Consider the following 27,369-nt stretch of genomic DNA (forward strand, 5'->3'; position numbering starts at 1 on the left):
TGAAATACCTGCTTAGTTTCATAAACATCTTGAATTTTGTCACAGCAAATTGGAAGGAGGTGATGATATCAACATTTATAAATTAACTTGTACTCAGACAATATCAAAGACATACTAGGGATTCTCTCACATGTTTCTCTAAACATGTCGGGAGATGTTTAAAAAATGCACCCCTCTGTTGTTCATATCATCAGCTAAACATCCTGACCGGATTTTGTCACGAATCTGCAACAGCGTAAGGATGCTAATCCAAGAAGCAGTATTTCAATTTTATCATGTTCTTTCCTCGCTCTGTGATGCTGCCATAGATAGCAATGGGCGGAGTAAACTTAGATAAAACAACGTGTTGCTGGGTGGCTGAGGTAGATAACGACTCTGTTTTTGTCAAAACCAATTAATTCATTCGAAACTTCTTTATACAGCACTAAGCTTTGTGGAAACATATCAGCTTATAATAGCTTACTAGATGGCTTACTGGTGGCTATCAGAAGCTTGTAGGCATAGCGTAAATCCTGGTTAGCTGATGAGATTGTTATGCAATATAGTCCTTACTAAAATTACTTTATTTTTGCACAAAGGAGCGCATTAACCTCCAGTGTAGGCGTATGGAGATGAGACTAGGTTCAGTGTTGATGGCGACAGTACGCCCCCCAGTCATTCATAGGCAACAAAGACCCAGCTTGTTTTCATTGCTCTATAATGGCAGATATAATTATAGCTAGTAATTTAACTGTAACACAGTATTGTTGTACAAAGATGAGATGGCACCTTGTCTGAGTCTATACAATAGATTGCAGTTAGGAAGAGTACCTGTGGCTATCTGTCAACAACTAAATATTACCCGCTACTCTTTTGCGATTATATAGTTGAATTTTCAAATTGACGTAAACATTAATAATATGCTACATGTTAACTATGGTAATGTTTAGTACATGTTAACTATAGTAATGTTTGATAGATGTTAACTATAGTAATGTTTGGTACATGTTAACTATAGTAATGTTTGGTACATGTTAACTATAGTAATGTTTGGTACATGTTAGCTATAGTAATGTTTGGTACACGTTAACTATAGTTATGTTTGGTACAGATGGTGCTTTAAGAATTCTTTTAATGTTTTGCTATGAATGTTCTAAATAAAAACATTGAAAGTGAAAAAAAATTGATATGAATAAATGTTTTTGTTTAAAACTGATCCGCTACCTCAGCAAAATCTTGTTGACGCTGGCCGAATCTTCTTTGTAAACAAGCGCAAAAACTAAATACCACGTTTCACAAACAAAAGACGGAATTGTATATCTTTCAAAGCTGTCAAGAAATTATTTATTGGTTTTTGTGTTTGGTTAAGTTTACCACTTATGGGAGGCCGGTTAAAGCATTGTGTGGGGAGCTTCAAATCTTGCTACTATTGATCAGCGCAGCTCTAACTCTAGCGAGTAATTAGCGGTGCAGCTCTAGGTGCACTCATTGAACCATTTATTTGCAGGCTGCGGATACAGACCTCTACATATATCAACCATTTGCTTATCTGTCATCTATGCATCCTTTACTTTAAAACCAATTTCTATTCAACAACTGCTAGAGTCAACATACGCTCACCAACAGATCACTGTGATAGCATTTAACACTACTGAATAGAGACAGGTGCTCTCTCGAGCTGGATGACACCATCTCGAGCTTGGCTAGTCATAGCGCACTCGGTTTTTCCTTGCCACATTGAAATTAATAAAATATTGAGGTTAGTGCTGAGAAGGCACACAATATTTGTCTAGCTTGTCGTGTATGAAAGCTGTCAGTGTGTAAAGAAAGCTTACATAGCTGGTAGAGGAAAAAGTGAGAGCTGCCTATAAATAGCTGCTCTTTGATTTGAACCACTTCAAAGAGTCTTTCGACTACTCTCATGGCAGGGTATAATAACTAGAGCGGACAGGTGTCGCTTATCTCAAACAGCTGTGGTAGTAACTCTTGCTAGATGAATACGAAGACGCCTGCTCCACTCTTTTATATATATTGCTTTTTGCCCGCAGTAAAATCTACGCCTTCCCTAACTCCTTAGACACTGTAAGCACCGGAGTTCAACAGTAAATATATAAGAAGCCTTAATATGAAGCTAATAACAGATTTGAAGCGTTTAAAAGAGGCTGGTGATCAACAGATGGTTAAGTGCTGATATTGGAATCCTTGACCAGTTAAGGGCGCCTAAAAATCAAATGTTGACCTATATTTAGTACAGAGTATGATATGACTCGTTGCACGTATATACGTTGTCAGTGATGCGTATATATCACTAGTGACAGCTGGACAGTGTATAGTATGCTGTTAGACTTGACATGCCAGCATGTGACGTAACCGGGATACCATGCTTCCTTCAAACCTCTTCTGCGGTTGAAACACGCCAGAGTAGTGCTGATGTAAGGAGCAGACCATTGATGTTATGCTCTTTGTGTTTACCTTGTAAATTTAGACATTGTTTTGTTAGCTTAGTACAAGCAAATCCATGCAGTTATGTCTACAAATACCAGCTCCCGCTCAGCGTGCCACGTCCTCCTCGCTGCCAACGACAGCGCGTTATTGTAGACTTCCATTGCTCCAAACAGCACTGAGTTCTTCAAATTACCTGATTCTTGGTGAAATACTCTCATCTGTCACGGTTTAAGAAAGCAGATCAACAGGTTTTAAAAATTTGACAATTTCCTTCATTTCACCAACGCTATTAACTTATATTAGCTCATGAAAGCTTGGTTATCTTATCTTGTATCATTCTTGTTGACCGACAACAACAAAGGCAAACAAGCAATGATGCAATTCTACGTAGTTATCTTACTTTTAACTATTACTGTTCGTACTGATCTCAGCAAATACGCATTAAGATAGCAATTCATTGAAAGCTCGTCACTAGCTGATTGTTCAATGCATGTTTTGTAATAGCTTTTTCCTTGTCATTATTTTGCTTAAGCTTTCACAACGACAGTAAGAGGCCTAAAAGTCGGATAAGTGGCCCGTCAAGGCATGATCACATAACTGTAAGACCTGGTTTATCCAGAAAGTTTGCGATGAATCGGCAACACGATTCTAAACCCAAAATAATTTTTTGAGAGTAAACAGTGATGATGAATCTGAATAAAAATGACAGACAAATCATTCAATTTGACTCGCAAAAAAAACTTTCTTGTTTTAAGAGAGTAACACTGTTCTTGCTATTTCCTATTCTATTTAAATGCAGTTCATATTTCAACAAATGAATGCGATGAGTAAACCTGCTGTGAAAAATAAAATTAGTAATTACTTTCCCAAAAAATGTCTTTTTGATCATAAGTACAAGTCAGTTGAGCTTTACCAAAACATAATAAGCATGACACGACAGCTGTCTAATTTTAAACTGTTTAGCTGCCATTGCTTCTCCTCAAACTGACATCACTTTAATCCCTTTCTGACCCCCTCATGATTGTGGGTTGTAAAAGATCTAAAAAAGGAAGTTGAATTTGAGTGGAAGAGATCGATTGTGACTCACTGTGCTGCATGTTAATACAAGAGAATCTGCTGGGTACCTTATGCCTTGTTTTTGGTCGTATGTAGCTTGTTGCTCGTGCTTACTCTGTAGACGTCACCCTCACTCCTTTATTTTTGTTTGTAGGATTCCTTGCTAACAAAGAAGACAGAACAGGGTGAGTTGTAAGCATAAATAATATTATATGTTAGGGCAGTTGTCTTCTCATACTTCAAGGCCACTAAGTTCAGAAGATAACTCCGAAGGTACAAGCAAATTGTTGTGAAGGGCACTGCTGCTAAACTAAATTGGCCAATGCTGGAACGAAATGTTTTGTTAATTGCTATTCTGTGAGTATCAGCTCTCAGTTTATTCCCCTTAGTCAGAGATTCCTGCATTGCTTTATTAGCCTGAGAGTAAACTTCGGTACTTGCCACGTCTCCGTACGTCTCGCCTTCATCTCATTTTTATATGCGCAACAATTTAAAGTTACACAGTCATCTGAGGAAAGGAAATGCAAGTGATTTGTAAAATTGGGGGTTATGTAGTCCGACACTCAACAGTTTTTGCATATTTTATAACTTTATCTCAAGCACAATTGCTTTCTATCCTGTTGCCTTTGACAAGTTTCATACTCCTGTGTCATATATACATAAATGCATGTCACGCCTGTATCCGTGTTACACATATGTCCCACAGAGCTCTGTGACCCTATTTGTGTCACATAATTGTGTCATAAATGTTTGTCACCTGCGCTACTCCTCACTATTATCTTGTGTTCTCTGTTATCTGAGACTAACTCAATTATACAAGTCAAGAGGCGTCTTATAACTGCGACCAAGCAGTTCGGCTTTATCATGCCACTACAGAACAGACCTATCATATATCACTAGTAGCGATCACATCCTTCTAGTTGGCTTCAGTTCGGAGCCTGAGAGCATCACAAAACCATCACTCCATTTCTTGTTCTAGATTCTTCCATCTCTGTCTATGTTGCCTTTGATGCCTTTTAACTGGCCTAATTCAATATCATATCACAGTTGATGGACTTATTAATGCAAGCTGCTGTAATTGCTCGGCTTTCGCTTCTTTCCTTTCAGCTATTGTACAAACTTCTCTCTCTCCAGGGAGATGCTCTTACTATCCATTTACCTCATCCCCTACCCATCCTCTTCCCTTCTCTTCTTCTCTCAAACCCCCTATCAGTATGCTCCTACACACCCATAGCGGCTGATCTTCGGCAAAAATATGCTTTCGCAGTTAAGGAAGATTTGCCTAGTCGACTGCAAATGTCCTTCCTCACAACGTGCTGGGACAGCGTTGAGCTCGAGCAAAGGTTGGTAGATATAATAGATCGCTGTCGGTAGATATAATAGATCGCTGTCGGTAGGTTTATCATCGAGTTTGTATCAGTTCCTCTTGAATGCGTCGTTGCACCAGACAAGGAAAAATGTCGCTGTTTTATGCGGAGTAGGTGGTGACGATTACTGACTCAGCATTCACACCTTCTGAAGAAGCTATTTTTAAGGTCTTTACACAGATTACTCGATGTTTACCTCTATGACAGGTTATATAACTCTCAGCAGTTTTTAAAACAGATAATAAGTGTTTGACTTAGACAAAAATAAGCTAAGAATGTAAAATTTAGAACTAACACCAAAACACTGGTTGCCACAGCAGAGCGTATACCTCTGCAGCTGCCTCGTTATCACTACATAGTACCATTCCATTTCTCTTGACAGTTGTTGCTTATAGCTGGTCAAGCATCTATCTGTCTATTTATAAATGAGGACTTAGTTCGTTGTTTCAGGTATGCCTACAAGGGGCAGCTTAGACTAGGTTGATTACAGTAGTTGTCAGATGTTCCCTAAGCAGTTTCTGTGCCTGTTTTCACTCACCACTCATTGCCTTTTGTTCTTTACATCTTGCTGCTGATGAGTGTGTCACAGAGATGTTGCTGAACGCAGCGTGTCACCGCTACTAAAAATAAACCTTTTGGGCAAAGTTACGTAGCAAGAACACACAGTTGCTGGCCGTTTTACGAGGTCGTTCACTGTCCAACTTGATTACCCTGATGCTTGCCTGACTGTTGTTATGCGGTGGTTCCAACAATCTTGGCAGACCAAGTTTATGATACCTGCAATTCCACTGTGGCAAGGAGCAGCAATTATATTTAACGAATATGGCAGGTATCATTAGGAACACTTGTATGTATTTATGACAGAGCAAAAAATAAAAATTGGCGAATGACATAATATCAAAACGTAAACAATGTTTAGTTATTTGTTTTTTTTTTGCAGATATATAATAGTCTAGCATTGAAAAGATTTTAGCAATAGACTTGCTGCTTGCTGGCTATTTCGTCATAGGATTGTTTTGTGTGAATCATTGTTATTATGTAATAAGAGATGAATGGGTTAAATGTAATGGATTCCAAAGGCATCAAAACACATCAAAACAGAGAAGCAGAATTAGAAGATGTAATTTGACTTTGTCTATGTGTAATTGATGAGCTTGTTGACGTCAACTGAAAATGATACGAAGTTATAATTTGGATCTCGATGTCACGTTACAAGTGTGACTTATCAATAACTCTGAGTCTGAATGGATGATGGAAAACACTGCTAGACTCATACAATGTCATATCGTGTTACACAATTTGAAATGTGTGACATGCTCTATCAAGCGTTACAATGCACCCTCATGAAGCTCGCAGTTTTTGTTATTTGTGCATTTGAAACTGATCATTTAAGAATAGAGGCAGGCAGCTCTGAGTGCGAGACCAACGCGGCAGCTCATTCTCTTTAAAAGGCAGCAGCACAAGCTATTTAATTCACTGACCGATCATAGAGCCATAAACACCAGACAGCATCTGCGAGCAGGAGAAGTTTTTGGCATCAGCCAAGTTTTGTCGAATAAAATGTTCGTTCATATATTATTCCAGCAGCGAAACTTTTAATCCGCTTGGTTGAGGATAGCTGCTAGTGCACTGTACGGTTGCATCGTTCATCGTTTATCTGCTGTGGCTTCTCGGCAAGAGTATTATTTCAATTAACGGCATTATGACCGTCACTGTCATTTCTGCCGATTCGACAAACATGTTGGCAGCGAGAGAAAAAGACAAGACTGAATGTGTCACTAGATCAAGTCAGCGGTCAGTTGGAGAAAGTATCACTACGTACCCTCTGTATAGAACCAATACATTCCCACGAAGCAGAAACAAGGCTAACTGTAGTAAAAAGCCTGTAGGGTCACCTGTCATGCTACCTTTGGATTCAGAGAAGATATCTGTGGAGTTGTCTCCTCCAGCTATACCTATCTCGGGTTCTCTGCGAGGTTTCAGACGAGGGTTTAGCGAGCAAGTACAAAGAATCAGCCGGGGCACAATGGACAAACTCCATCGTATTAACAGGGCGCGAAGACTGGCAGGTGAGCCCCTTCTCGATCGTGTTTATACATTTTTTGTCACTCACTGCCTCTTTTCCAGTTTCATTTCCTGTATTCTCCAAACCTCTGCATGTTTATCTTTTGTATAGTCTGCGTCTTTTCTTTTTATCTGAACATTACTAAAGCATGTTCTCATCCTGCTCATAGATATCCTATAGCCAGCATTTTGATCAGCTTAGCTGCATGCATCTGAACTGGTCTCATCATATGACATGTCTCGAAAAGTGAAAATTTATCCTTAGCCACCTACGGAATTTCGTTCCGCTAATGTTAATGATAGTATCAAGATGTCGCAAATAAATTGCTATCAAATAGTTTTTGTGGCATTTTTCATGTTTTTATTGCTTAATTAGGCAGAGTCTTCAGAACCTATGCCTCATTTGGTCTGCAGACCAAATGAGGCATAGGCTCCTTCCTTGCAGGAGTTATTAGGGATGCCCTAGTCCTTGTCACATCAACTACTATACCTACCACTGTGTACTCCCAGTCTATACAATATGTCTCATTCCAACCTATGCCATACCTGCTTCTCATCCTACACCATACCTGCCTCTCATCCTACACCATACCTGCCTCTCATCCCACACCATACCTGCCTCTCATCCCACACCATACCTGCCTCTCATCCCACACCATACCTGCCTCTCATCCTACACCATACCAGCCTCTCATCCTACACCATACCTGCCTCTCATCCTACACCATACCTGCCTCTCATCCCACACCATACCTGCCTCTCATCCCACACCATACCTGCCTCTCATCCTACACCATACCTGCCTCTCATCCCACACCATACCTGCCTCTCATCTCACACCTTACCTGCTTCTCATCCATGCATGTGTGGCTTCAATTGTCATCTCAGTCACTTGCTGACAGCTGCCATATCAATTCCATTCAACGTTTGGAGAGTATCTGTTTCACTGCTGCTCAATAAGCTAAATGTCTTGACCTTCCTAGTATCTAAACTAGCAGTCCGACCTGACTTAGCCTCTGAACCATCACACAGCGAGCTGATAGACTAGTTTTGCTGTTGCCTCAGGTTTGCAAGAAGTTAAATAGTAACCTTCGCATTAGAACACTTACGCTTACCAGCAAGTAACAGGTCATGGTTACGCTCACCAGCAAGTAACAGGTCATGGTTACGCTCACCAGCAAGTAACAGGTCATAGCTATGGATGTAAAATTCTGACCAGAGTTGAAAAAGCTTCTCACAATTGAAATTCAAAGGAATTAGTGACAACTGAATTTGTCAAGAGTGACTCCAAGCACCAGAAACGTGTCATGATTGATTGGTGATATGGTCTCATCGTGACCCTTCTGATAGCTATAAAGTGTCTGGCAGGTTGAGGGGCAGGTTGAAGGGGAAAACAGGCCAGGCACAAATGTAAAAAAGTAGAAAGCTGGAGTCGGTCTAGTTTGATATAATTAAGACCGACAGATTTATACAATATTTATACTAGCTAATGGTAATTACCTCCTCCGCAGTTATTCATGTTAGGGAGTGAGTGGGCAGAGAGTGCTATTCATGAAATGTGAGTGTTTTCTACAACTATGTTATGGAAGGACAGACCATTAAAATATTTCAATGAGTGCAATGACTTTTTTACTGCCGATCTTATCTAACATGATGTAAATCAATAAAATGAAAATGGTAGAAATGCATGGAAAACGATCACACCTGGGCACTTTGTTTTTCTGTTCCATCATCAAAAACAACAACGACTGTATATACTGTTAATGTTACTCAAAGACTCACAGATGTCAGCACTTGCAAGGGATGTCAGCACTTGCAAGAGATGTCAGCACTTGCAAGAGGATGTCAGCACTTGCAAGAGGATGTCAGCACTTGCAAGGAGATGTCAGCACTTGCAAGGAGATGTCAGCACTTGCAAGGGGATGTCAGCACTTGCAAGGGGATGTCAGCACTTGCAAGGAATGTCAGCACTTGCGAGAGATGTCAGCACTTGCAAGAGGATGCCAGCACTTGCAAGGGGATGTCAACACTTGTAAGAGGATGTCAGCACTTGCAAGGGGATGTCAGCACTTGCAAAGAGATTGTCAACACTTGTAAGAAGATGTCAGCACTTGCAAGGGGATGTCAGCACTTGCAAGAGGATGTCAGCACTTGCAAGGGGATGTTAGCACTTGCAAGGGGTGTCAGTACTTTGCAAGGGGATGTCAGCACTTGCAAGGGGATGTCAGCACTTGCAAAGCAGTCATAAGCTTTGCTGAACCACTCAAGTTTATAGCTATTTATCAGCTACCCAGTACTGTACACATAGTCTCATCATCCTTAGCGCTGCCATCTTCTGTCATCATCTCAAGTAAATGCTGACATTGCTCCGCATAACTGACAGATGAGCAGGATGATCTGCTGGCAGCGGAGCAAACCATCTCTTCAGACACCTTAACTTTATGATTCGATTATAATAGGCTATGGTGACCCCCTGACCTAGCATTACAGCATTAATAGTTTAATGATAGCGTGATGGGTGTGTGAGAGTGTTATGTGTGCACAGTACTATACAGCACTATAGGGGCTGGGCAGCTCAGGTGAGCTCTTCTTACCAGCATCCTTCGAGATACCAGTATCCCTTCTCAGTTATCTCTATCTCTCTCGCTACAGCTGCATTGTTTCTTCCAATTACACCTAGCCTCTCCACTCCTAAATGCTTATCTTCTTCTAGATGAAAACCTGAATGTTTGAGGTTGTCTGGTTCTACTACTAATGTGACCAGATATGGGGAATTAAAGACATGTATCAGGTCATCTGCTGCTGGTGTCTAAGCATCCTGTGAGTTGTGAGTTCTGAGTTGCCTGTCTGAGTGCCATATTTGTAAGGGTCATAAATGAGACCATATACTTCTCGTGTTCTGGCAGTTAATAAGGATGCTCATACTAGAATGAACACAGTTTCCACTGATTTAGCCGGAATGAAGGTTCAGTAAAGAAAGGAATGCAGTTTGTGGCATTTTGCTTCGAGGAAAACAATGCGTGAATAAGAAAGAATGAGCCGGATGCTGTACATAATGCTTACAAACTTGTTGTTAATGAAAGAAACTGGTGATATAAGAAAGTTAGTGTGAATGAATGTACAATGAGAGACATTCACTGAATATTACAGGCTTTTTGATGCTTCAATAACTTAGAATGTGTTTCATCTTTCAATGAGTCGAGTTTGTAAAACGGCTACTATGGAATGCACTCACTTGACTTTAATAAATAGAAACTTGAAGGCCCAACTACCCAATAGCGACTCAAATCTTTGGTTTATCAGTGTTTCACTATGAGAAGACAACTTCTAGCTTAGTTTAAGTAAGCTAGAAAATAATCTTACGCATTTGTTCTGCTTTTTTACATTACTTCTTTTTTATAATCATATTTTACTATTTCTTCTGAGCAGCGAAGCTCTCTAAAAACTGCATTCTGGTATACAAATAAGGAAGTATAATGAAATGAACAATAATATCATCTGGCACAAAGTTTCTCTAAATAAAGGATTGTTTATAGATGGGCTGGTCAAAAAAAGCTCCCCACTTTTTTTATGATCTATACAGCGAGGTATCACTCTATCTATTGATGTAATAGAAGGCCTCTAGAGAGTTGCCTTCTCCAATTATGTGCAAACAAGGTTCCAACGTGAGTTAATACATTACATCATTATTAATTGAGGCGGACGTGTCAAGAGCATAATCAATACTCGTTACTTGAATTATCCTCTCCTGCCAACAGAAATTCACCAGATGCGTTTGTTTTTTAATTAGACGTTGGTTTTGGTTAGCTTCAAGTGGCTGGTTGGCAAGAGCTGACGATTGTAAAATCCACAGTCTATGTTCGGTTCTATCCAGTTACAGTTCAAAAGCGGAGCAACTCTTTTAAAATGAGCACTTGTATAAGTGTGTCATTTCTAGCAGTAGGATAATTGTCCTCCCTTCTTGTGAATCCCGAGGCAGTACTTACGTCTGTCATCTCACTCACATCGCTATCTATATATCTGACATTCTACTATTTCTCTCTCTTTGTACCTCCAGTTTTCAAGTCTCTTCTTACTCTCCGTATCAAGTTTATTTGAGGGTAGATTGAACTAGTCGGCGACAGACTAGGGGTCCGTAATGAGCCTGCTCTGGCTCTTTTGGAACTAGTAACAACGCTTTTCACTACTAACAACTAGTAATAATGAAAAAGTTACAGCTCACTGCAACAGATATCTGCTGTGGCTTTCGCACTGCTAGAGAGTTCAACACTAGAACCAGCAAAGGTAAGCTACAAGGAAGATCAGTGTAAATACTGCGTCTAGATTTGCTTGTAAAGCGATTAAGGGGAAAATGGATAAATGCCAGAGGCTCGCTCGGTTTAAACCAGAAAAAAAGGCTGTGGCGGGTTGATGGATAGAGATAATATGTTTATGAACTTTTTGACCTGAGTGCATGTATCGTCCAACTCAAATAGCCTTGCGAGCAGCATCAATTATCTTCTCTTGTATCACGTTTGTCTCAGTTTCTCCTATCTCACACCAGATCTGCCACTGCTTTCACAGCAACTCACCTTTCAAGCATGAAATTTTATCTCTAGTAATTAAATTTCCTGTTAGTGGTTTGAACATGAGAGATACCAGAGTTGCTTATAATTATATTGCTGAGCATCGTCTCCTCATCAAGAAGGCCAGTGAGAGAGAGGATTGTCTACTTTGTGGGCTGATCGCTGTCTTCAATATAGGCTGCGGCTCCATCACACCATCTTTTTAGGGCACTAATGATTTTATGTGAATAAGACTAGACTGAGAGGATCCCAGTTCGGTGTGTATTACCAACAGAGTCTAGTAGTATACCCGCTTATCTCATCTAACCTCAGTTATTCTACCGAGTTTTTTGTGCTATAGAAGACAACTCCTCTATTGATTTATAACAGCCATCTGCTATTGCTGTTCAAATGATGCCGGTCATGTTGTGTCATGACATCAAGTAGACAGAAGTTTAAACATTGTGAATATTCACCAGTTGATGTGTACAAATATTTAACAGTCTCGCTGCCTTCGAGTATTGGTGGCTGATTCCTTCTCATAGATTGTAGAGATGAAAGTTTATGAAAGATTTGGATCTTAAAGTACCAATTATATTAACGGATTTGTAACTCTTCATGTCAAAACTTTTTTATTTTTTATATTCTTCCAAGAGATAATTAGATGATGCCGTAACTAGTAATAAAGTTAGCGGTGGCCCAACAACACTTTCAACGTGTATACAAGTTCTCAAGCTATTAGGTAGTATGGTAAGGATTTTCTCTACAGAAGCCAAAAGTACTTTCTGTGACCGGCTGAAGCGTAAAATCCAGCCGTAAGTAATGCGATGAGATGTACCAAAGAGGATATTTTAGACCAATGTGATGTAATTTACTACTTTCTACATTTTCAATAATTGTCAGCATCATAAGTATTGTGTTTCAGTCAATTAAATATATATAATATATATAAATATATATATTTATATATAGGCTAATATATATAAATATATATATTTATATATAGGCTAATATATATAAATATATATTAAATACAAGTTGAACAAAATAAGTCTCAAGTTTCATCTTATAGCCACTTGTATTCACTTGTTTAACACACTCCTACTCTAACACTGGCCACTGGTCACACGCCCGTTCTTGTAGTAACCATATGCGTAGCTTAACACTAGGTTACCCTGCAAGGAATTAGGCTAAACGTTGAGAATTCTATTTTTGGCTGATGAATGTTGTGTGAATATTTGATACAGAATTGGGGGCAGTTTGTTTACTCGAGGGTTTACCAGTTATCTAATGTCTTATAATCCTCTTGTTGGTTCCCTCTGGCTAGGCGTGTTGCCTTGAACGTTATCAAACCCTGATACCGCTCATCCTTATCTTGCCTTTTGTTTTATTGCTGTGTGTCAGTGCCTAGGGCTCTTGTGCGTGTGCTGTATGGTTTAGGGCACTTACGTGAGCTTTTCAACGTATAGAACACTCCGTCTTTAGTATGACACGGAGCACTTGCCTTTGCTTGCCGAGACTCGGTATAGAGCACTTGTTACCGAAGGTCCTATCTGCCCAAGGGTACTTGTTGCTCATATGTACTCGTACACGGGGTTATATCACCCTTTTTGCATATATATTCTCAGTTCACATCAATGCTTTACGAGTTGGATATTACACGCTGCCTCAGTCTCCAGTGTCGGACATTGGTTGGTCATCTCATTTTCAATACGTAGTCATGGAACCTTCCAAAAAGCAGCTGAAGTTTCTAAGAAGAAGTTTTTCGTATACATCTGATAACATTGCTCAAGCTTGTAGAGGTCAGTGGGGTATCTAAGCCTGTAGAGGTCAGTGGGGTATCTACCCTCAAGATCTCAGTAAGATGCTTAGACACAATAGGAGATGAGAGCGTAAGACGCAAAGGCAGAACTAAAGCGATGTACATTTGCTAGTTCGCTAAAGGTGTTGGTTGGGCATAGATCTCCCTTTCTCAATTCTCGTACCATAAACAGTTGTTATAACTTTAGAATCGCTTCTCTTAGCAATTTCAATCAGAAATGCTGCTTCTTTTCTCTAAACTATTTTTTTAATTAATCTGCTTGTTTTTATTGATAAGCCTTAACTTTTGCGAATCAACTTGCATCGATAAAAAAGTTTAAACCACGAAAAGGTAACCTTGCATGCCATATATTTAGTTACTTTACAAAAAGCTATCATCAGGCATTTGTAGACGTAGTCCTGTGATGGCGCGTGTTGCGAGCTAAAGCAGGCCGTACCGAGAGAGTGTCAAGGGATCAAAGTACCGTTGATTATCTTATCTGTCAGCGCATATGTAGAATACTGGCTCACCATATGTACCCCTTGTTTGTTCATGCTCACTGCTGCTTGACTTCTCGCCTTCAATAGAAGGTATGCTACTCGTTTCTTCAACCCACATTTCATTGGACCAGTTTTATAGTCTGTTTAATTATTTCATCTTTCTGTCTCTACGTGTCATTCTCGCATCGCATCTTCACGTTTGCACCTATAGTTCTCCTGTATTTTACTTATGGATAGTTTGTATGCCGAGAGGTTTACGGTAGTTTTCTGTTTGTTATCTATTTTATGGCAATTGAGTTAATCTACAAAGTTATTCAGATTTTTTGTTTGTTGGAGCAAGGAAGCTATCAAATGTATATGATCTTAGTTTTGGCTGAAGACGAGGCTGAACTCGAGCCTACTTTGGTTAGTTTGCTCTGCGCTTATATTGAACACTGCTGACAATTCACACGCTTCTACAATGAGGAGACACAGCAAGGTGTCTGCACGCTCGACAAGATGTCTACACGCCCCGCAAGATGTCTGCACGCTCCACAAGGTGTCTCCACCACGACAATGCGTATTCGCTTTATCTTGTTGATCGCTTGTAAAACTTGTGATACACAGTACTGTTATTTTCATTAAGGATTGCTCTTTGAGTTTATCTTTGTCTGATTTCCTCTTATAGCTAAACCGGGCAACACTGCAAATAACTACAATTCGCATATAGTATTTTAGTAGCACATTTGTTCAAAAGTTCACATGAGTGAAGAGTGGGCATAACTCCTACTTTCTAACTACATCTTTGTACTACTAACTGGTAACTGTGTTAGCCATAGTTCTGATCAAAATAGCCAATCAGTATTATCATGGGAGGCTGTAAAAAACAAAGGCAAAGGTTCAAAGTATACTTACAGAGTATCATATCGTTTATCAGTACAGCTAAAGGAGCGTGGATATACAACACCCATCATTTAATAAAATGCATTACAGTGGGTCCTCGGGCTATGATGACCCTGTTATACGATGTTTTTGTTTTACTATGTCACACACAATGTTTTTTCATCATCACCATTCGAAAAATTTTCGCCAGACAGTATCAACAAAAAGATTTTTCAAAATTAAGATTTGGCAGTTGATGTAGTGAATACATTAAAATATCCTAGGACACTTATGTATTCGCCTCACCTAACTTTTGCGTTTTCGTGGAGTCATCCTCTCACGAAAATTTCATGAGCGAAACTAAACTATCATAGCGGAATTAAATAGCTTTGTTTATTGGTAGTCCAAGAAACAAATGGCAGCAAGTGATCAAATTGCATTATCGATCTTGGCCACACAATTCTACCTGCGGTTTACAAATACAAACTAGTGTTAAATTGAAAAAAAAATTCTCATTAGCGAACTAAACCTGAGGAAGCTAATTATGTTTGTTCCACTGCATTTATTTTCACATCACTATATTTTCGCACTCATCAGAGCTGCGAAATTAAGTTGCATCGAAGTTTTACTCTGTATGCTACTCACGAAACTAAATACTAGCAAAATATAAGTGTCCTAGGGTAGCGAAGATTCCACTTGCTATTCACTGAAATCGCGCTCACATTGCCTGAAGGAGATACAAGGCTTGCTATCTCTTAGTTCAGCGTTATTCGTTGTAAGTTACGGTATAGTGAAAACGACACCGGAAACGGACAGGTTCTAGGTTTCAGTTTTGGGCGACAAAGGACAAAGTAGAGGATGGGGACAAAGTAGAGGATGGGGACAAAGTAGAGGATGGGGACAAAGTAGAGGATGGGGACAAAGTAGAGGATGGGGACAAAGTAGAGGATGGGGACAAAGTAGAAGATGGGGACAAAGTAGAGGATGGGGACAAAGTAGAGGATGGGGACAAAGTAGAGGATGGGGACAAAGTAGAGGATGGGGATAAAGTAGAAGATGGGGACAAAGTAGAGGATGGGGACAAAGTAGAAGATGGGGACAAAGACGGAAAAAGGCCGGTCGGCGGGCAAGCGGGAAACGACAAAAAAAGGCCTAAAATGATATTTTAGCCAAGGACAAAGTTGAAGTTTAGTAGACTACATACTAAAACTTAGCTTTAAGTATGTGTTTAGTAAGCTAAATTCATTTAAATTAAATTCAATGTTTATGTTTTAAGTTTAATGTTTCTAAGGTTTCGTCTCAAAGGTAAGAACTCTCTGCAGTACATACAGCATATGTGCGATACATACAGCATACGCGCGATATGTAGTACATTGTGATGTTACATTTTATTGCTGATCGTAACCACTAGATACACTAAAGTTACTAACTTGGAATATATACAGTACGTATGTAAAATTTTGATGGTTTTAGCAAGGGGTTTGCATTAGATAATTACTATGTGTTTCTATACTCCTCCATACAACATTTTAGTCTTATGATGCCAACACTGGAGCAAATTAAAATCGTATGGGGAGGGTCCACTGTACTAGCAAGGCTTCTAGCAATGGCTAATGCTACATTTACCAGGGCAAGGCAATTCTCAGCGTGTGAAGTGTGTTAATATTATTGAGCTGTAATGCTAATAGTCAGGTATATCCTAATCATGCCTGGTATGAGCTGTTTGCCTGACGGGCGCTCCTCCTAGGTTATGCAAATGTTTACACCCAGCCTCTTTCCACACTAGACATCTTGTTTACTTACTCTTGGTCATATAATCTTCACAGCTACCGTTCCCGTTAGAGTTGAAGTTGTTTTCTCACAGCCATCAGCTAGCCATCATATGGCTGGCTATAAATAAGTGGTCTAATTTATACTTAGAGAAGAAAGCATCGAGGTGCCAAGGGAACGCGATCGTTTGTATCTGCAATCAAAGTTAATTTCCTCTCGCGTGGGTCCTACGCAGTAGCCAATCTGCTTTTGGCTCTCATAATTCTATAGGCGAGCACGAAAAAGTAGCGTAATTTGAGACAAGAGTCATTTCGACCTTTTATGTAACAAGAGGTGGAAGCTCTCATCTAGAGATATGATGTATAGCTTTTGACTGGACATGCTAGAAGAATGTATCGCATGGCTCCTTTGTATCTTGCTTAGACTAAAATTAGGAGACAATTTAATTGTGCATCTGTTCAGGGGGGCAAACTGGATATGATATCAGTATGTGCTGTGGGATTGGCTTGATTGCAGTTTCGTAGGCCTATTCTGGAGACAGCAAACTGGGCAGACGCTAACTTTTTGTTTCAAATGATCCACCTTTACAGCAAGTAAAACTTGTTTCTTGTTGACAGCGGTATAGATGATGCCGCTAGGTAGGGAAGCATTAACAAGTATTGGTAGTCATATCATTGTCCTTCACGCAACCGAAAGACAAACACTAACCCCGAAGCACTTGATTAACTTGTGAATGGTTGATAGGCTTAAGGATGTTCATTAAGTTCTTCTGATTACAAAATTTAAACAGAATGTAAAAGTGATTAAAATCACTATTCTAACTAGTCAACATTTCAATAAGCTACCATATGAATCTTCCGAAGTCAATATCGTCTCATTTGTATTATCAAGTTTAAACCTTGTGGTTCGGAGGTATCACCGGATGAGTATTGTATAGAATATTAGCTTTTGAGCGACTAATTCACAACGCTGTTGCAAGGATTTAGAAATAAATTTAGAAAACAAAATCATTAGTTTTTATTATGAATCTTTGTCACCATTTTTATTTGCAAGAATCGTCTGTTTTTGGTAAATCTACTGCACCCGTAGGAGGAAACTAGTAGAGTACTCCCTATTAATAGGCAAAGCCGATCCTAATGAAATCTTTGACCAATGCTAAAAATCTGTTGTATGAATAAAATTCTATTCAACAACCAGCAAAGGAGGTTTTTGATATCCATGGCAAAATGTTTAACATTTGCATTGGCAAAGTGCCTTGAAGCATTCCGATGTTGTGCACTGTACAAGCATTTCCTATACACCTGGTGTGAGACTATTATTTTGAAGAACGCATTGTGTAATGAAGCGCTCAAGTCATAAGGGGTAAATTGCTATATCCACCCTTGTTCTGATAGGAGATCTGCCTACTGTAGTACAAGCGCATTGTGTAATAGTCTTGGGCAAAGAAAGGAAGCCTCAATAATCTGAGAGAGAAGAACGCGTGTGATAGAACAGGCATGCTGTAGAGCGCTGCCTGTTCTTGTTGGTTGTGTAGCTAGAGGATATATTCATACCTATCTGGGCTCTGGACTATGCTGCTTGATCGAATACTCTCAATCTTGCAATTCAGTGATTATGCGCATATAACAGGTATTGACAAGTGGAACAGGTTCTTGACATGTGCCATCTTTTACTAGCCTTTACAGTATTTTATACTTTGCATGACCTTTGCCGCAACTATTGAATCGTTCATCCAAACTAGTCTAGTCTGTGTAATAGACCTGGGTCATATAGACTGTCTATATGGTCATATAAACTGTCTGTATGACTATATAGACTCTATATGGTCATATAAACTGTCTATATGGTCATATAGACAGTCTATATGGTCATATAGACTGTCTATATGGTCATATAAACAGTACTTGCAGCAAACGTCTTTTCAATGTTTTTTGTTATTATCGAATGGGGGATGCTACTTTAGTGCTGTTCAAAATGAAGCAAAGCTTCGCCAATGTTTTTTGCTTGACAGGCAACTGTTATCGACTGTCAGAATATCTTTGCCTGACAAGCTTTTTTGCATGCTGCAAACTGGACTAATTGTTTTACAAGCACTACATAGTACAAGTTACTCTGTTCAACCATTTCCAAACTGCGTAATGTGAAAGTGAAAGATTTTTTTCATTAAATTTATGTTTTATTTAACACAAAAACTAAACCAAATAGGATTTTAATAGAGAATAGTAACCGGGATTTGTCATTCCAATATTGCGCAGGGAACAATCAGGACCACGAGTGAAGCATCAATCTTATAGGAGTATAGTTGAGTGAGGACTCTGTTGGTCTTATCCTCAGTTTTCTAGACAAGTAACTAAAGCTAACTATTACATCTGTTGTTTTAAATAGCTCTTCTTATAAAACTTTGCCATCTTGTTCAGAGTCTAGAAAAAAGATTTTCATTTCTCCTGAAGCCGCTACCGTATATCACAATAGCCATAGAGTTTTAGAATATGAGCCCCTCAACTGTTCATGTGACGCATTATATATAGAACCAGAGGCTAAATATGTCGAACATCATAAGGAGGAATTCTAATATATATCTCATAATAATGAAATATAGTAATTTACTAGTAGAGATCAAAGGTAAACTCTAAAGAAATTTATGAACAAAAAAGTAAAAGCTTTGAGCTATATTTTTACATACATGTATTTGCATGAGATTATAGGTGGGTGCAAAGTCTGGGGCTTCATTTCTGGCACCCGCAGTTTATCACTTCTATTACTATTAATCCCAGTCTTGTTGTTATTTTGATCAAATATGAGTACGAAGTCATCTCGCATGCTGAATGCTTTTCATTCATCTGCGCTCATCCTCTCTCCTTTATTGCGGTGGTCAGTAATCTCTATGATATCTGAGCCAATTTATTTGTTGAGTTGATCCTATACACTCAATTGACTGCAATCAGCAGGAATTACCGCAAACTAAACAGCGTGAACTGTCTCTCAATTTATACCCTCGTACGGTTTGTTTATAAGTCTCTCCGTGTCGGTTTCCTGTGGTTTGAATGTTTCAATATTCAAATGCCTGCCTCTAGCTAGTCATTAGTTTGTTAGATTTGAATCGGGACAGCACCATTTCTTGCTGCCGCTGCCATTACTATTTTCTCTCACTGCACATCTACTGGCATCATCTTTGTCTGACCTCTTCATAAAATTTTGGTAAGCCCAGTACTTTGAGCTTAAAACTCCAAAATTTTGCTTTGTAGTTGTCAAAATTGAACTTTTCGTTTAGCATATTTTTGATTTTGTATAAGAATTTGAAATGACTCTATTAGTAGACCTTGTATTCATAGTGTTCTTAGTCTTTGTAGCACAATATTTAATTAGCTTGGGGTACTTCTTAGAAATCATTGATCACCTGACCTAGAGATGGTCAGGGGCCAGCTTCTAATGACCAGCAACTAGTTGCCTCTATCCAGTCGCCCCAACTAGTCGCCTCCATCCAGTCGCCTCCAACCAGTCGCCTCCATCCAGTCGCCTCCAACTAGTCGCCTCCAACCAGTCGCCTCTATCCAGTCGCCTCCACCCAGTCACCTCCAACTAGTCGCCTCCAACCAGTCGTCTCCAGCTAGTCACCTCCAACCAGTCGCCTCTACCCAGTCACCCCCAACTAGTCGCCTTCGTTCAGTCGTCTCCAACCAGTCGCCTCCATCTAGTCGCTTCCAACTAGTCGCCTCCAACTAGTCGCCTCCATCCAGTCACCTCCACCCAGTCGCCCCCAACTAGTCGCCTCCACCCAGTCGCCCCCAACTAGTCGCCTCCACCCAGTCGCCCCCAACTAGTCGCCTTCATCCAGTCGCCTCCAACTAGTCGCCTCCAGTTAGTCGTCTCCACCCAGTTGCCTCCAACTAGTCGCCTTCAACCAGTCACCTCCATCCAGTCGCCTCCAACTAGTATGCGACTGATATTTTTGAATTATTCATGGACATCCTTTGCTGGCTGATGAACGAATGTTAATATAAACATTCTTGGTCATCCCAGACTTCCTGCAAGAATAACTTGCACTAGAGGTATTGGTTATTGTTGGGGAGAAGTTTTCCATGCAAAACTTAACTATATATCACTATTTCCTCCCATGTATTTCTCCTGTGCGTTTCACTCGCTTAGCCAAAGAAGACCGAAGATTTCTCTCTATTCTCTAGTATTGAATCAGTTCTAGTCAAATTACAATCTATTATTAGCATTGGTTGCACACTGTCATTGTGCGTGCGTCCTGGAGTTGTTTCTCCTTCGAACAAGGTATTTTCTAGAAGCATGAAGATAGGAGCTTTTGCTGTATGCAGGCCAGTCTGGATGAAGACTCACTCATGTATTAGGAATCTAATTTTGGCACAGTTCTTGTTGATTTGATATCTAAAGTACATTGATTCATGCAACTCTGGGATGGTCTGTCCATTAATTCATATGGTAATCCAGAGATGCAGTCATTTCCTCTCAGTTGCTCGTTTCTACGCAACGAGAAATAATGGATTCTCACCCATAAGCATATTCCGATATGCTGAGCTCTGTACTTCTAGGAATGCCTTTATCGACTTGTAGCTGCATAGATGAAGTCAAAAAATAGACGTGGGGTTTGAGACAAAGAGGCGTGGCTTGAAAAAAGGGGTGTGGCAGCAATAAAAGTAGGCAGAGCCAGGAAAATGCTGGTGGAACTGCACAGATTGGCTGCCAGATAATTAGGCAAAATAAAGGTGGCATCAAGCTTCCTTCTGTGCAACGAGATAAAACTTAGAAGATTTAGTGCCAGTGATAAAACTTAGAAGCCTTAGTGCCAAGGCTCTATAAACTCCAGACTTATTACATGCCAAATCATCATATCTAATCTGCGGTGATGAGCTGGCTTAAGAAGAGGAATGAGAATTAGGGGTGGGGCTAGTGCTGCCCACGACTCTATTTGAAGAATGTTGATAAACAATAGCCTGGCTAACAACAGATGTATTTATTCAACAGTAACCCATAATTTCAATAATTGGCCTGGCCAGTAATTAGAGGCACTTACTTGCAGACACGAGCTATAAATAGTGCTGCCTTTAATCAGACATCTTGTGGGTCAGCAGTATTGGGGCCTGTTTGAGTCTTGAAAGGATTGTCCTGCAGGCACGTTGCTTTTTAGATAAAGATATTTAATTGGAGTGCTAGAATACTAGACAGAGGCTATGAGGTGTCTATGAGGTGTCTATCTTATGTATACTAAGATATTCTACTTTTCCTTATAATTGATTTCAGAAATAGAAACTCTTGAGGCTATCAGTTGGCTTGTGCAAGCGGGATTCCCTCAGTATGTCCAGCTATTTGAGGAAGCACAACTCCCATTAGACATAGACACTGTTCAAAGAGACCACTCATTCTTGGAGGAACAGCAATTAGAAAGCCTTTATAGGTAAGAATGCAGTATCTATTACTATTGTTGCTTGTCTCTGCATAGAAGAGTGGATAACTCCTCGTCTATGAGGTATTAAATCATTGACACATGATAACAATTCCATTCAGTCAACTACATACTAATCATAGCACTCATGTAGGAATATAGTTCATATTTTATGGCTGACTACGCTCCTTATAACCCCCATGTTAGTTATTAGCTGTGTATCCACTCCCTCATACATGTACATCATTGTCACCCTATATCTACCAAGAGTCATTTACAGTCTACACCCTCTCTTCATAATCTACCACAGTTCAGCTATTTTCTACTCGGTGTTCAACTGTGTTCATAGTGTTCACTGTTACTTACGCCCCTGCTCACAGTCTCCCACAAAACTACTGTTGTTTACACCCCTTTTCATATACAAAGCTGATGAGTTGAAGGGATCCTGGTACAAGTATCCAGTAACTTTGTATTTTATAATTAGAGACATTTCTCTGCACTGGCTGACCCTCGACCATTGTCTGTGATAGACACCTCTATACTCTTGGGTGCACTACACAATTAACGTATAGCATGCAGTTGTTAAACTTCTAAGAGTCAGCCCTGCCGGATAACAGTTCATCAATTGTGTGGCCAGCGCTATGCTTTTTTGTGTGAATTTTTTCAGACCACCAAAGTTATACATGAGAAAGTAACATTTGCTCTGTATAGTTGGTAGATGACAACTCCGAGTCTTATTATTATTATTGGTGGTACTATGTGGCCGTTATTAGCTGTGTAACTTTTCTATTCTCGTCTCATTCTAATTTATTTCAAATACTCATTTTGAGACGTGAGAAAGCCAAGGTTAAAGGTTGAAGCCAAGGTTAAAGGTTAAAGTCAAGGTGATAGCATTAGTTCACTTTTGTTTTGTAGGCGGCTTAATATCTTAAACAAAAGTGTCCATATGAAGCTGGATATCAACAGCAAGAAACCATCGGTAAGTAACTACAGTAATTGTTCACACCACGTAGAAGTGTAAAAACTCTCAGCTAAAGCGAATGTAGCTGTAAATCAGCAAACCCGCGATGTTTGCAGAAAATGACCATCTAATATTCTGAAATTTAATTTTTCAACTGTTTGCAAAGAAATATTTACACATGTTAATACAATATTTTTTAATTTAGTTCCCTCTTGCTATTCTCTCGAGATGTGTTCAGCTAATTTAAAGCTGCGGTAAATTTGGCTATACAATAGGCAAGTGGTGTCACAACTCCACTTTTTCTGTAAGTCATGACTGCCGACTAAGCAACTGGTCAGTGAATTCTGGCTATTACACGGAGTAACCCGAGTTCCTTATTCGTCTACCATCTTACACATATGCCATTCACGGTGCCCCTTCAACTATCAGATCTCAGTCTGAGTCGGTATATTAGAAAATCTTACAAACCTTCAGCCATTTATAAACTTTTATCAGGCCGTGCAAGAACTTGGGTCAATCTTATTGTAAATGTGGAACATGTCTGTTCTTTATTCTTTTGCTGCTTTTCTACCGTAATGTTGAGGCGTCCTCTACGCGTGTCTGTACTGTTTCTTTCGGCTGTTGCAATTCGATCTATCAGTTGTGTATATAAAAGTACCTTGGGGGTTTGGCGTTTGGGAAATTGTCACAAAATGAAACATTGTCAAAATGTTCCATTTTGACAAGACCCAAACCCCAAACTCAAAAGCATCTGTGCATATCGCTTTTTTTTATTCACATGGAACATCCCGCTAGTAGCGCGTCCACTTGGGCGTCTTGTCAAAATGCAATTCTTTCCAGAACTCTCCCACACTCAGTGGTTTGGGTATTTATTGTTGGCCACAAGCTAGTCATGTAACAGCATCAGCTGGACGCTGTGTGTAATTGCCTAATATAATGCATAAGCTAATATTTTTAATGTCACTATGTTTCATGCATAAGGAGTTGAAGTTGTGTGCACATTGAGTTATCAAGGAATAAGTGTTTCATTGAACATTCGCATGATGGGGATAAATGCGGCAGTTTTATTAGAAAAGTTAAGGGTTTCAATGCCAGAGGTCAGAGTTCGTAAAGCGACGAATACGGAGCAGCTCAAGTCGAAATAAGAACGTTTGAAGTGTGGAAAACGTTTAAAAATGGGTTTTCACAAAAAACTTTGTAGACTTTATCAGAAAGTATAGATATGTTTCTTTTATTTGCGGTTGTTTCTGATGTTTGAGATGATATAATAGCCAGGATATTTAAATATGAAAATCGAAGGTGTGATTATGACCTATAATCAATAACCTATAATTGCAAAAAGATCAATCGTATAATGGCTCGTAACGCAACAGCTTGAACGTAATAGCCGATATCAATGATCGCAAATATCGATTTTAATTTGGGTAATTTAATCTTTGGGTATTTTCTTGCACATCTGCAAGTGCCATTTCCGTCTTTCGCCTGTAACAATCGATAAACATTTTCGAGTAAGTAAGCTCGGTTGACGCGCTGATTTTCGCCGTTTTCATTTTGCGGATGATGCAAACTTGCGGATTAAGAGTGGATTATGCGTGGATTAAGCGTGGCGTAGAAACAGTGTGAGTTGAACAGTTATAAAATTGATGACTATGCCATCTTGCAGCTCACGACCAGAGTTTTAATCATTAAGCTATGGCTATCATTATTAAATATTTGTGGTATTACAAGGTTTCAAGAATAATTTTACTCCAAGGCACAGAGCCCTGCACAATAGCAGAGAATTAAAATTTTGGCTTGAGGGAGGTATCATGCTAGGGTAGAAAAGACTTTATATGAACATTGTGTACACAAGTCTTTAGTCGTTCCTCGCAGGCGGATGTTTGTTCTAGTGTGTTCCTGTTGTAAGCAAAGAATTATGTGAGGGTTTTATCAGAGATAATCTGACCACAGAATTGAGTGCGACGCTACTTAGACTTGTTGTCCAACACGTTCAGCTCTACAGATGTAACAGTAAACGTGGTAACACCCTGACCACCTTTACCTTAGTATCTCGTTTCACCTGTGCTCCCATTTCTGGGATAAAAAGAGCGCCTTGCCAACAAAACCCTGCTGGGCAGTGCGTCCTGAACAGTGCTGGCTTGCAAAGTACAGCCATATCACTGGAATTTTAAGGTCGCTGTCAGTGATAGATGTTACAAGCTGCCTTCGAATACTAGAGGCATGAAAAATTTCAAGTTCAATGTTCTCCAGTGTCTAGGTTAGCTTCTGTGTCCCAGCTGTTGTCATATCTCAGGAAATCCTATTTCCCCTGTTAGGGCGCATTTTATTTTCATGACTGCAATAATTGTTAGACTCATTGTCCCACTAATGTGTGAGAATCTCACTCTAAGCAATACGATCCTAGGCTAGAGCGTGTAATGAATACTTGAGGTTAGAAGCTAGAGAGGCGCGTGTTTACAATGGGCCATTGAGAAGAGAGATAAGGCCGCTTGTATACACGGGCTAGAGGCTGGTACTGCTAGTATGGCCGCCCTTGATCTACACTGTACAGCTAACAATCTCGCCATTCTACTGCTCGCCACTTTGCAAGAAAAAAGAAAATATCAAAAACTTGCGGCATACAAGAGACGAATACACCGACCAAGTCTTGGGGTAAGTCGGATGGCAGCGGCTGTGTAACGGTTGTTTCAAGCTGCCTTGGTCAGCTCGCTTCTTTGTTTTCAACAAAGTCCTGGTTGACTTGTGATTTGATAGGATTTGGCGCGTGGATACTTCCCTCTTGATGGTCTCTCTATGAAGGTGTTAAAGGCTTTTGTATCCATTTAAAATTATTTATAAATGCTTTTCTGATTTTATCAAAGTTTTTGTTAAGCCAACGTAAGCAAACACGCTTGTTTTGAGAAAAATCGCTGGCGTAACACTAGGGGAGGTTTGAATTAAACTTAAAGAATTTCAATGAATGCTCGTAACAATGACAGCGCTGATTAGACTCGACTATTTAACTCTGCGCTTTTTTAAGGAGCCAGAAGGGTTACGGCGCAAGACAAAGGAGATCCTGTCGTGCTGCTCTCCAGCCATGTTTGCCTGTTAAATTGGCTGTGTGATTCAATTCTAATTCGGTTCTTATAAAACTATTTCATGTTGTGAATGGATACTGGCTGACTGTATCTCGTTTAGCTGCTGTCGAATAATGGCGGTGGATAGTGTGACACTTTCCGTTGGTGAAGCTAGAAACAAGGTTTGTGGTAATTCTAGGGGTAGGATAGATGGTGGTAATGCTAGGGGTAGGATAAACAGTGGTAATGCTAGAGGTAAGATAGACAGGGGTAACACTAGGGGTAGGACAGACAGTGATAATGCTAGGGGTAGGATAGACAGTGGTAATGCTAGGGGTAGGACAGACAGTGATAATGCTAGGGGTAGGATAGACAGTGGTAATGCTAGGGGTAGGATGGACAGAGCTTTACCATTTTAAAAATCATGCTTTTTCTTTTCTAAATTTGCTGCCACTTAGTCTTTGATTAGCTCAGGCCCCTTGCTTCTTTTCGACTGTGCTAATGAAATGTACTGTCTTTTCTATATGAAGCAAGAATAGTTGGTTGTCTAAAGGGCATGTCTTCTAAGGTTTGACTAGGAAATGTATTGCATACTGTCTAATCGCATCTCTGCCGTTTCTGTCTTCAACACCAACATATGCCACTAGGAGTTGTCAGTCAGCTGGTTTGTGTTGATCTCATGAACTAGTACTCATAGTAAATCAACTTTCACCTCACCCTGTCTCCACACAAATCATCCTGAAATTGTTTATGCCCAATTTTTCATTTTTTTGATCATTTAGGAGCAAACCGTGACCCGCTTTCTTGATATCCTTATATATCAGATGTCTGATTTCTAACTCATATGTTATCTCTCTGATATAGAGTTATGTGTTATTAAGGTAAATATAAAACTAATGTCAACTTAGATAGGGTGGCGGGTGCAGCTTGTCTCTCTGTCTCTCCTACAGAACTCTCTCAGCAATCACACTTCGTAAATCTGAACCCCCTGTACCTTGTAACAAAATTTTTTCAAAACAGTCAAGAAGAATTGCTTTTCTTCTGAAATTATTGTATAACGATACATGATAGTCCTTTTGTACTTCAATGGAGAAGTCTAGCTTAGTTTGCAGAGAACAGTGCTTTTCAGACAAGTTTCCAGCGAGATCTTTTTAGATAATACGTGAATAGCCATGATGAAATTAACATATTCCTACAACCTCCCGCCTATGCCAATAACCCACGCAACTAGACTATTAGCTATATATATACTTGTATATTATACAGAAGATTGCTGTGAGTTGAGATTCTTGTTTAGCGCAGCACTGCTGACTTACGTCTGTGAGTAAAAAGCATGGCCTGTTGATAGTATGATGCTGCCAATGGCTGAGTTATATTTAGCTAAGCAGACAAATTACAAAGGGCACTGCCCACCCCCCTAGAGCGTTGCTTTGGTGTAAAATCTATCCATTCACCTATTATGTAATAAAGTTGCTTCTCCAGCAGCTCTCTTATGGCTGACATAAGGTAGTTAGCCAGAGTGCAAGCCTTTTTAATTCTCCGAAGAAGTAGATGCAGA

At 39.7% G+C, this 27,369-nt stretch overlaps 1 protein-coding gene across 5 annotated transcripts in view; it reads left to right on the plus strand.

Moving 5' to 3' along the window:
* Positions 1 to 27,369, plus strand: part of LOC137407387 (rho GTPase-activating protein 7-like) — a 62,137-nt gene that overhangs the window by 24,276 nt on the left and 10,492 nt on the right. For 3 of the 5 annotated variants that reach the window (XM_068094028.1, XM_068094027.1, XM_068094030.1), the window contains 3 exons: positions 3,635 to 3,665; positions 21,653 to 21,806; positions 22,710 to 22,773. In XM_068094028.1, the coding sequence (XP_067950129.1) occupies positions 3,635 to 3,665; positions 21,653 to 21,806; positions 22,710 to 22,773 (249 nt within the window). Of the gene's footprint in view, positions 1 to 3,634; positions 3,666 to 6,525; positions 6,917 to 19,490; positions 19,586 to 21,652; positions 21,807 to 22,709; positions 22,774 to 27,369 lie in introns of those variants that run through there. The other 2 variants (XM_068094029.1, XM_068094031.1) reach the window with 2 other exon arrangements.

This window comes from Watersipora subatra, chromosome 10, assembly GCF_963576615.1.
Source record: "Watersipora subatra chromosome 10, tzWatSuba1.1, whole genome shotgun sequence".
Taxonomy (NCBI): Eukaryota; Metazoa; Bryozoa; class Gymnolaemata; order Cheilostomatida; family Watersiporidae; genus Watersipora; species Watersipora subatra.